The sequence below is a fragment of the Sciurus vulgaris genome (genome assembly GCF_902686455.1).
Source record: "Sciurus vulgaris genome assembly, chromosome: 11".
Taxonomy (NCBI): domain Eukaryota; kingdom Metazoa; phylum Chordata; class Mammalia; order Rodentia; family Sciuridae; genus Sciurus; species Sciurus vulgaris.
In genome coordinates, this window is record NC_136472.1 from 98,369,393 (window position 1) to 98,381,857 (window position 12,465).

The window sequence follows — 12,465 nt, forward strand, 5'->3', positions numbered from 1 at the left end:
AAAAAAAAAGATGCTAGTGTCCTTTGTAAGGCAGCCCAGGTGGTTGATACCCACAGCCTCTACCGTTCTTCTTAGCTCTTTCCTCCTTGTCAAGTACACCAATCCCACCAGCAACCCTTTATATATGGATATTCTTTGTTTTGTTCCACTGTGTTACTGCAGATTCTTAAATGAGCCCTTGAATCCTCCCAGGGCTATTTTGGTTTGTGGGTAGCTATGCTTGGTATTGCCTCCTCTGTCATTTGTGTGAAGTCACTAGCCAACAATTTCTGTATATTTTGTATATAGTTTTGGCACACAATTTCTTAAAAGGGGTTAGTTGAAACCCAAGAGGACCTCCTCCCCACCTGCAGATGTAATCTGTAACTCAAGACTCATCTGCCAAAAGCAAGACACACAAGGCCAAAGTGAAGTCAAAGCAAGGTGGGGAGGGAAGAATCATGAACAAAAAATACTAAGAGGTTAGGCTTATTTAAATCTTAGAATCAGAAAACTGGGTTTATTAATAAAGAGTATCTGCTATGGCTTGAATGCTTGTTCCCTCCGAAACTTACGTTGAAATTTAATTGCCAGTGTGACAGCATGGGAGGTAAGACCTTGCAGAGGTGTTTTTAGGTCATGAGGGCTCTGTCGGCATTATGGGACTGTTTTAGTCAGCTTTTTTGTCACTATGACCAAAAGACCTGACAAGAACAATTAGAGGAATAAATTTATTTTGGCTCACAGTTTTAGAGGTTTGGTCCATGGTTGGCCGACTCCATAGCTGTGGACCTAAGGTGAGGCAGAACATCATGGTGGAAGGGCATGGCAACTAAGAAGCAGAAAGACCTCCATTCACCAGTAAACCCCAAAGTCACACCGCCAGTATTTACTTCCTCCAGCCACATCCCACCTGACCAGTTACCACAGTTAATTCACATCAGTGGATTAATTCACTAATTAGGTTACAGTTCTCACAACCCAACCACTCTATCCCCAAACATTCCTGCAATGTTTCTCACATGAGCTTTTGGGGGATGCCTCATATCTAAGCCATAACAGGAACTAGCACTGTTATTTGGGAGTGGGTTTCATTCCTTCTTGATGTACACTCTTCACTACGTGATGATACACAAGACCCTTACCAGAAGCTGGCCCCTTAATCTTAAGACTTCCTATCTTTCAGAACCATTAGGCAATAAATTCTTAAATACTTTAAGGATAACCCTATGAAATAAGTACAGGGAAGACAGGAGTAACTTACCCATGGTCATATAACTAGTAGGCAGTAGAGTAAGATTTAACTAAGCAATCTGAGTTCAGAGTTTACCTATAGGAGGGTACTTTTTAAATATAAATAAGAAGATGGCACCTTTTTATTTTTGATCACCCTATAATATTTAAGTCACTCTGTAAAATGTCATACATTAATGTATCTGTAGCCAGTTTATCTTGGGAACAGTATGCTCTTAAAAATTCTACCCAGAATAAAATAGCACATTCATATGCAAATCCTCAAGCAGTGGTTCTCAAACTTTGATGCAGATCACAATCACCTAGTAAACTTATTAGATTACTGGGCTCCATCTACAGTTTCTGGTTCAACAGGACTGGATTGCAGTCTAAGAATTTGCATTTTTTAAAAAAGTTTCAGGTAAGGCTGCTGCTTGCCCAGGCAACCACATTTTCAAATACCATCTCTCTGTAGTATCAGCTTAGCACTTGCAATCTCCTTTGGGCTTTTCTATTAATTTCTCTTGAATTTAACAAAATGACCAACAACTAAAAACTTTAAACGGAGAACAAATTTTATTCTAAAAATAGATCTCAGTAACAATGAAATACCAAAAGCTGGTGATTATAAAAGGAAAAAAGGTAACAGGAATTAAAAAAAAAATTTCCAAGAATACAAATTTTATCACTGTAATATACTGCCAACTTTCTATCTGAATTATTCCTTTTATGGATCATCCAAGGAGGTTTTAGAGATCAAAGCATGGGCAAACAGCTTCTGCCCCACTGCTATTTAAACATTTAAGTAAATACATTTTAAAGGAATGCAAAGAAAGTCAAACATTTGCTTAAGTAAACAGAAGATAAATTTGCTTATTGAAATGTATTCCAAAGTAATATTGTTTTGTATCACTGATTTTTTCAATTTCTGCAGATTAAAAACAAAACAAAACAAAAAAACTTTACTGATACTGAAAGTACTGATATTTGAAGGTAACAAATTATACTGCTTACATACAGAGAAAGAACATAACTACACTTTCCAACCTAAAAAAGCAGAGTAAACTCTCAAGGCAAAGTTTAAACAGTATTTTAAAAGTGGTTTTCTATCCTCAAAGTGCTAAAGAAGTAAGTATTCAAGAAAAACTTCAGAGTGGTACTGAAATATCAAAAATGCAGGAGATAAAACAAGTTCAACTGAAAAGGCCCTCATCACTATAAAGTATTTAACTATAATATGTTGCAAAGATATGAATGCAGTGTTTTGCACAACCAATTAAGGCCTATTAATAACATACAACTTACCCATCAGCCCACAGTTCAAACTAATCTAACCATATGTTTCATAAAATTTCCTCCATATTGCATGTGTTGTATAGATGCAATAATATCCATATTTTGGATCATTTTTATCCATATCATCACATTAGTTGGCCAAAATGCACAGTAAGTAGACATGATTCTTGACATTGTCATTCTCTGCAAACCAAAAGCTCTTGACAAAAGTTACTTTTTATTCCAATTAAATACAGGTGCATGTTTATTAGGATATCTTAGATTTTTAGGCTTTCAGAAATTGATGTGATTTACTTTGGCCCTTTAAGATGGAAATATTATCTTAGTATTTAGTGACTAAATAACTTGTTAAAAGTTCACCCTGAGTTTGAGTGCTGGAATATAAAACTGTAAAACTAAAAACACTCCAAAATATAATGTGTAATTTTTTTTTTTTTTTTTTAAAAACACTGTGCTTTTTTCTCTACATTAACATAGTGCATCTGAAAATAACTCTCCTTAAACAGTGGAGTAAGAGTTGTTGTCTAGGGGAACACCCAAAAAAGGAAGCAGGAAATTTCCTGACTAAAATAAGAATTCACTCCAACAATGTACTTAAGTATAAAAATGTCATTTCCCCAGATCTGAGACACGTCAACAGTGTATGACAATGCAGCACTTTCATCCTGCAGGGTTAGTAGCCTGTGGAGAGCCCCACAATCCCTGGTTTTATACACACAGGATTAATTTACAGTTTTGACAATATAGGGTTCTAAATATTTTTTTGAAAGTAAAATTAAAAATGGGGCTTTATAAATGTTAAATGTTTTCACATTCCATTAAAAATTTCTAGGTATTGAAAGCAGCTCTACATTTCTTCAAAAATAGTTACTAAATATAAAATCGTGACTATGAAAAGCAATTTCCAGTGGTGACAATATTCTCACAGTAGCAAATAATCTAGGAGTTTTCCTATAAAGCTAGTCTTACAACTGAGTTTTTAAAAACATGTTAAACACTGCATTTGCCTAAATTACACAAAGAAAAAAGATTATCTTGAACTAACACTGAAAGCTCAAAAAGAAATTATTAAAAAAATACATGCTCTCCAATGCATCTCCAATAGAGTGTTTCAGGTTTTAGTTGAAGATTCTATTTTTTGGGGAATATGTATTGTTTCTAAATTAACTACTATGAAACAAAATGTTGATGCTTCCTTAAATTATGCTTTAGACCTGGTTTACTCAGTTGCATAATTTCTGCTGTGTGGCATCAGTAATTAGGATATCTCCAGCCCTGAAAAGCACTGAAGTTCTTTGTGTGAGCAACAAAGGCACTCAGGATCTCGAGTGCTGTGACAAGCTCCTTATTTGTACACCCAGATGGCAGCCTGCCCTTTAGTGATGTTGTCTTTCAATTACTGGTCCCATGTGACCAATGCCACAAAAAAATGTGATAGGACTCGTCTTACTATGTATTTGCTAAAAGTGAGAATGATCATTGTATAAATTATCTGTAAATTCCACATACTTAAATATCTAACCAAGTCCTTTTAAATCTATGCATATTTATGTAACATACTGTACATTATATGCATGACCCAATTATACTATTTTCAAGGAATATTGTTTTAAAGTAGTAAAAAAAAAAAAATGACTAGGGCTGCATCGACGTTTCTTCTTTTCTTGGTCCTTGTATTTTCTTAAATGATGGCATCGTGTTCATCACTGAAATATAGCAAAAGTTAAAATTATTTTGTTTTGTATTTGTACCAAAACTACAAATATGAAACCAGCATGGTGCCCATCTGTTATCCCATTGACTTGGGAGGCTGAGACAGGAGGGTCACAAGTTTGAGGCCAGTCTCAGCAATTTGGCAAGGTCCTAAATAACTTGGTGAAACCTTGTTTAAAAAATAAAAAGGTCTGGGGATGTAGCTCAGTGTACAGCACCTGTGCGTTCAATTCCTAATAACCCCCCTGCCCCACCAAAAAAACCCAAACCCTACAAATATGTGCATATTTGTAAAGAACGTAGCACTACAACAATTTTAAGCTTCACAAGCAAAACTGTCACTGCTTAGTATAAAGTTCTTGGTATCCAGTATACCATAGTAGTTAAGGTTTCGAACCAACTGCTCTCAAATCTCTAACCTTAAAGGCTGTATTACTTTTTTGCCAATTAGCTATCATAACCATCTTTAAGTTAAAAAGAGAATAACAACTTATAAGATGTTATGTTACAGGCTTTATATCCATATCTCAATCATCACAGTAACCCTATACAAAAGGCTTTTGTTTATGTACCAGGGATTGAACCCAGGGGCACTTTACCTCTGAGCCACATCCCCAGCCCATTTTTTATTTTGATACAGAGCCTTGCCAAGTTGCTGAGTTTGGCTTTGACCTTGTGATGCTCCTATCTTGGCCTCCTGAGCTGCTGAGATTACAGATAGCATCACCATGCCTGGCCTGTGAAAGGCATTTTATTCATTATCTCATTTTGCAGAGAATCAGGCACAAAGCAGTCATTCGTGTGAATGCTCTTCAGATCCTGAGCTTGTGACACTATGATGCCTTGTTTATATCACCTATAGAAAATCACCTGTCTAGTCAACAGAAAAGTCTGGGGTTAGGGAAGATGTGGAAATGAAGAGTTGCTATTCAATGGATATAAAGTTTGTTATGCAAGATAACTAAGTTGTAAAGATCCACTGTATAATACTGTAAACAATTCAATATTGTACACTTAAGAATATGTTGAGGGTTGATCTCATATTAAATATTCTTACCTCTACTTAAAACAAAACAAAAAAATAGCACACATAACTAAGTTTGTCTTCTTCAAGCCCTGTCTTTTAACCATTTCATTCTATAGTCTCTCCACGCAATTCCCTGCTCCCTGTAGTACTGAGGATCGAGCCTAGGGGTACTCTACCAATGAGCAATACCACCAGCCCTTTTTATTTGAGACAGGCTCTCACTAAGTTGTCCAAGTTGGCCTTAACCTGTGATCCTCCTGCCTTAGCCTTCCCAGTTGCTTGGATCACAGGTGTCATCACCATACTGGCTTCTCCATGCAACTCTTAAGAAACAAAAGGAACTAAAATTTAAAAAAAAATTTTTTTTAGTTGTCAATGGATCTTTATTTATTTATATGTGGTGCTGAGAATCAAACCCAGTGCCTCATGCATGCTAGGCAAGTTCTCTACCACTGAGTCACAACTCCAGCCCAGGAACTAAATTTTTCAATCAGTGTTATTATCCAATAAAGGACAGTTAGAAATGTTCATTAATGCTAGATATGAGTTCTCAGTTTCTTTAATGAGATGAATATTAAAGTCCTTACTTATGGAATGCCATTTTTTTTGTAACTTCAAAGGAACTACTGGCTTTAAAATGGATGTTTTTTTAAAATGTAGCACTACAATGCAACCAATTTAAATTATAACATAGTACTTTCTCATCCAATGGACTTTAAATTGTACCCTAATTTCAGAGATGTTAATATATGGAAATAAAACAAAGGTTGAAGTTACACTTGACTAAACATGTTATTTTCATCATCTGCTGATTTCCGTATGAAAATAAGAATCTTAAGTGAAACCTCTCAGGTCCATGCTTTTGCCTGCACAGTTTCCTTTTAATACAGGGATTTGGGACTCTGGCTTCTTCACCTAGAGCATACAGTATTACCTGGTCATATATAAGTGAGAAAAAATATTCCACAAAGGCTAAAATCATGTACTTTGTACTTAAAATAAAAAGCACAGTTTTGCTACTCAATCAAATAAATGTAAAACTGGTTAATTAACTATAATAAAAATGTGCCTACTGGTTATTTGGCCAAAGTTACCAAGAAAACAGACAACTTTTTAGAAATAGCGATTTTAAAAACTCATTTCAAATTTTAACACTAGTTTCCTTTATGCATTCCTGTATGTGTTGACCAACTTTAAAAAGACTGTTCCTGAATGCCTTCAACCTCAAAAAATATCACCTTGATTCTTTTTAAGTGAGTTTGATATGATGACTACGTAATTTTATTTAAATATTTTAAAACATTTAATATTTTAAGTAAGAGAATTTGCTGGATCCCATTTTCATTTACAATATGATATTCACTTAGAAGCTTATGTCAATGAACTGAAATTTTTAGAGACTTTCCATGTATTCATTTAGTATTTGCAATAGTAGATACTTTTTTTGGTACTGGGGACTGAACCAGGGGTGCTCTACCACTGAGCTCCATCCCTAGCTCTTTTTATTATGAGATAGGGCCTCCCTAAGTTGCCCAGGCTGGTCTCAAACTTGTAATCCTCCTGTCTCATTCTCCCAAGTAGCTGGGATTGCAGGGGTGAGCCACTGTATCGGGCAAAGTAATTCCTCTTTAATGTACCAAGAAGACTGATTTGCTTTTATATGAAACCATATCTGTTGTCAAAAATGAAGGATCACATGAAAATAGAAGGGAGCCTAGTAGAGGAAGGAGGCACGGGAGGAAGAAGACAGGGAGAGGAAGGAGGGGAGTAAAAGGCAAGGTACTGGGAAACAAAACTGACCAAATTCTGTTGTTCTCTTCTGTGCAAGTATGAATATGTAACAATGAACCTCATGATTGTGTGTTATTATAATGTACCAATAAAGACAATAAGGGGAAAAAAGGGAAGATAATTTCAATGACCTATTCCAATATTTCCCATAATGTATTCCACACAACACTAGTTCTAAGAGACATGTATGTCAGCTCCACCTGAACAAAAGATTTGTTCATTCAATAAATATTTCAGTGAAAAGTTGGAGGAGTATTTCATATTGTATTTCACTTTTGAAGTTACTAATGCACATGAGCACAGTAAAAGTTTAGGGGAGTTTTAAGTAAAGTACTTTACTCAGTCCAGCATTTCCCCAAATTTTTTGATGTGCATGCTCTGTGGGGGTGGGAATGCACATGTAAATGACAATTATTAACCTATAGAGAAAATTTTGGAAATGATCATCTATGATATTTATGTACATTATCAAAAGAATGAACTGGTTTCTTGTACCCATGCAATGGATGGATGTGTCTGTCCCAAATTCATATATTAAAACTCTAATCCCAATGTGTTATTTGTTGATGGGAAATTTGGGAGGAGATTAGGTCATGATGGTGGAGCCCTCATGAAAGAGATTAGTGCCCTTATAAGAACAGGTCAGATAGCACATGAGAGGATAAATAAGAAGTCAGCAGTCTGCATCTTAGAAGAGGGCCTCACCAGAACCCAAACTTGAGCTTCCAACCTCCAGAAATATAATAAATGTTGTTTAAGGCACCCAGTTTATGGTACTTTGTTATAGCAGCACAAACTAATTAAGACACTACATAAGACTCAAAAGACTTGGGGGTGTAGTAGATCAGTGGTAGACTATTTGCACCACGCAGGGGAAAAAAATGACCACTGCAGCAACAAAAGCTGGAAGATAATACTTCTAGAATCCTTAAGACCTACAGAAATATATAAAGTAAACATGGTTGTTGATTGGAACTTGTTAAAAGCTCATCTAGAAAGATAGAAGTGTATACTTTATGAAGTAGTATATTTTTTATAATAACCACTTAAATTATGAAGAAAAATGAGGCTGTTAGAGGAATTTCTTTAGTTTCTGTGTTATCACCAGTAAAAAATGTTTACCAAGAATGTTTTTTCAATCAAAAGATATAACACATATTAGGTCTACAAGCTGATGATACCTGATATGGGATTTTTTGGTGATTAGTGGTATCAATAAGTAAAAAGTGTTGGCTAAATTTTGGTTAAACAAAAATACATTTGGACACTAATACAATTATTTTCATAGGTGCATCTGCTTTCATTTACAAGTATAATTGCAGGCTTTATGTGAACAATTTACTTTGGGCAGAGAGGGGTAACGGAAATATAAATCTATCTTTGAGGTGTACATTGGCCTGACTAGCAATTTGTCATGATAATTAGAGATATGTAGAAATGGTCAATCAAAACTTACATGGTTCTATATCGGATGCCTCTTCTTGAATAATAGATTTTGCAACCAATGTAAAGAATAGATAAAACTCCCAGTGTTAATACAATACCACCAACAAAGCTGCCAGTGTCAAATTTTGATATTTTTCCATTTAAATGACTAGGTGCTGTGATAAGAAGAAAAAACAGAACAAGTATTAGTGCATTTTTTAGAACACCATAATTAACAATTAACTAAAACTTTTTGAATTTCTAATACTTAAGTGGGACCAAGGGACAATTTGGGTACAGGAAGTTCTACGTTTTTGCAGAATCAAATGATGGGATATTTAACAACTTATTTGCAGCACAGAAAACAACAGGTCTATTTTAATACATACGTGTTAATGATGTCACTAAACTATTATGAGCTGTGGTCATCGTGGATGTTGACATCTGGGATACGTTTTGTGAAATACTTGTTGCTTTGGGTGTAGACTTTGAAGTGCTGGAAGTTGTATTTGTTGAGGACCCTGGTGTTGCCATTTTAGAAGTTGTTACGGTTTTGAAGGTGACATCTGTCACATTGTTTGAGACCAAGGAAACTGAAGTTGGTGATGGTTTCACAGTGGTGCTGCTGTTAGATTCAGATGTAGAGTTGTAATGCACGTTTTGCATACTCTCTGCAAGAAAGTCAAGAAACATTACAACCGGTGCTATAATTTAGGGAAAAAAATCCCACTATACTGTTACTTTCATGGGTTAACACAGCACGAGATCTAACAAATACAGTAGCATGAAAGATCATTTTTAGTCCACTGATTTTATACTACACTGTTATAAAATATTTCAAACTAAGATACTCAAAAGAAACCAGGCCCAGATTTACATAAAGTTAGGAATTTTTGGTGAAGATTTAACAAGGTAAAACTCTGAAAACTGAGTTTCTTCAGTGCAAGGAGAATAATGACCTCTGTGTATGAACATCTTATCATTCTTCATACTACATTATAGGTTTTTAATGTATTTGCTAACTGGCTGACTACACTCATCAGTATATAAAAGGTTCTTAATGTCCCAAGTTTCTCTAGCACATCCATCCAGGAACATTTGAGGACAATCAGTTGCTGCATGTGTTTTACCCCAGAAGGACGGAGTGTGACTTACTTTTTGTAAGCATTAAAAACAACTTTAGTTAACACCTTACTGGATCATACCTGAAACCTGAGCTTTTATTTTTTTTGTATAAAATATAATTATGTATACAAAAAGGAATAGGTACTGATTATGTCAACAATCCTTAAATAAAATTCCTAACAATAAAAATTTATTTTATTTCTCACTTGGTAAAGTTTTCTTTTTGGGGGGAGGGAATATAAAATATGCCTTATGACCAAAAGCAACCCTTTCTGTGTTAACAAAATACATAAAGTGTCTTCTCTGAATGTCCATAATTTAACTATTTACAATTATAGCTACTTTGGTTATTATAATTTAGTAGATGCTATCTAAGAAGTGAAAACTTAATACAGGGCTGGGGTTGAGGCTCAGTGGTAGAGTGCTTGCCTAGCATGTATGAAGCAGTGGGTTCGATGGTCAGCACCACCTATAAATATATATATATATATATATATGGTCCATCAACAACTAAAAAATTTAAAAACCCATCTTTGTTCCTTTAATATGATGCAATTTACTTCTGTATCTGTTTCCTATTTATCAAAAGTTTGTTTTCAGGTTTATTGGTTTCCTATGTTGCCTATATACATCCATTTTACTCTCTGTAGATGTTCAAAGACGGGTTTGCTGAGGGCGAGGACGAATGATGCCTACCCTACTTAGCCTTACCCAGTGCGCTTACTCAGGCATCGGAGATCGAGCTCCAAAGGCACGGATCTAATTTTATTTAGGGTTGCACAGGACATATACAGACACATTATCCAATCAGGTTAACACACTTGTTAAAGCATAACAGAGTCAGCCTATAGGTGAACTATATGTTGAGGGTCCAGTAGTGTAAACAAACCAAGCATGCCTAAGCAATTCTGCTCAGCAACAGATCTGAGACAAAGGACTGGGGGAATGGCAAGCTCCAGCACACAGCATGAAGCAAGGCAGCACGGGCAAGCTCACATCACAGCTTTCTGTGATGCATGTCAGAAGGAAGCCTCCCCTCAGCTCAAACTCAGCCTCAACAGCTACAAAGACCTTCATTCCATGGCAAGTCTTTACCATTACCTCAGTTTTTCTGTTCAGACTGTTTGGCTTACTTAGACCATGGTGTCAGTGACTGCTGTCAGATAAGCTTGAGAAATGTTCCCTACAACTCTCTATGTCCAAATAGAAAAAGTGGAAAAAAAATTAACCACCCCGCCTGCCTTCTTTCCTTTGATCAGTACCAATGCCCCCAGGTTTCCTGCACCATTGCAGCTGTCATGGACTAAAAGTCATTCATACATTCATTTATTATCATCCTGTCTTCCACAGCTATTTCAGAGTTATTCTTGAAAGATTTCAGTATTCATTTTCAACCTAATAGCACAGACCGGTTTCAATAATGTGGCTTATCTGCATATCAGGCTGTACCACTCATATTCCTACTATATTCTCTCAACTTTGGGTCTCTTCCTTTGAACAGTATCTACTTTTTTAAAAAAAGACCAAGGGATGAATACCTTTTTACCACCTAAGCAAATTAGTTATTAAGTATCTAACCGTACTTGAACTATTTTTATCATTCAATTCTGAATTCTCTAAAAAGATACACTTTAATATTAATCACATTTTAAACTGCTGAATGAGTTCTACTGGGTTGAAATTAAATACAGCAAAGACCAGAATTTATAGCCTATCATTAAACTCAATGATCTTTTGCAAAGTAAAACAAAAAACACAATGCTACTTTTGGATTCAACACATACAGACTACCCTCTCCTTCTGCATAAGACATTTCTAAAAGAGGCTTGTACAAAGTCACATGCACAAAAAATGGGAAGTTGTAATACGTTATCTCTTCATGTAGAAAATCAAAATGAGCTAAAGAAACAATAAGTAGCTGAAATTTTCTACAAATTGAAGAACACTTCAAAAGAAGTTTAGTTAAACTGCATTTCAAGATGTTTACATGTGCTGGGGAGATAGCTCAGTTGGTAGAGTGCTTGCCTTGCAAGCACAAGGCCCTTGGTTCGATCCCCAGCACCCGGAAAAAAAAAAAAAAAAAAAAAAAAAAAGAATTAGAATGCCAGCTCTTCATCCTTCTTTCTCAAGATGTTTACATGTGTAAACTGAAATGGAAGGCTGCTCTCTTCAAGATTAGAACTCAGAGAACCAGGTGTGGTGGTGCATGCCTATAACCCCAGTGACCCAGAAGGCTGAGGGAGGAGGATCACAAGTTCAAAGGTAGTCTCAGCAAGACCCCATCTCAAAATAAAAAGGACTGGGGATGTTGCTCAGTCTTTCCCTGGGTTTGATTGCCAGTCAAAAAAAAAAAAAAAAGATTGGAACTCATACCTGGTGACCCAACTCCCTTGTTTTGAAATATCAAAGATATGTTTTCCTCTGCAAATGATAACCATCTCAAGTCTGGTTTCTTCCCTCTCTTAATAGTTCAAAGGCTAGTACCTCTAGGAAGCAGCAAAGTTAATACTGCACAGAGAAGTCAGCAGAATAGGCCACCTGCACAGAACTTGCTAAGGGGAAGCCCTATCTGACTCTGTCTTAACCACTCCTCTAGCCTCTGATGAGCTGAAGTTGGAAAGGTCCAAGGAAGGTATGATGCTGAAGGATGTCCACTGCCACCTCTGCATGTGGACGAAGAAGAGAAGGATGCTACTTTTCTGGTCACATCAAGCTGGAAAGGCTTCAAACAAATTACCTGAAAAGCCGGGTAAGTACCTCCTGCCATAGACTAGGATCTGACTGAAGTCTAAAGGAGAGATGCTTTGGCTGAGCTGTTATCTACCAACTGACATCAAAGGTTCTCAATCCCCATGAACCAACCAGACCCTTCAAAG

The 12,465-nt window shown here is 36.0% G+C and overlaps 1 protein-coding gene across 1 annotated transcript in view; it reads right to left on the reverse strand.

Moving 5' to 3' along the window:
- Positions 1 to 1,766: 1,766 nt before the first annotated feature.
- Positions 1,767 to 12,465, reverse strand: part of TMEM123 (transmembrane protein 123) — a 48,305-nt gene continuing 37,606 nt past the window's right edge. Inside the window, exons 3-5 of the mRNA XM_079102020.1 lie at positions 8,854 to 9,135; positions 8,496 to 8,640; positions 1,767 to 4,214 (exon numbers count right to left, since the gene is read on the reverse strand). Coding sequence (XP_078958146.1) covers positions 4,190 to 4,214; positions 8,496 to 8,640; positions 8,854 to 9,135 — 452 coding nt within the window. The 3' untranslated portion in view covers positions 1,767 to 4,189. The remainder of the gene's footprint in view (positions 4,215 to 8,495; positions 8,641 to 8,853; positions 9,136 to 12,465) is intronic.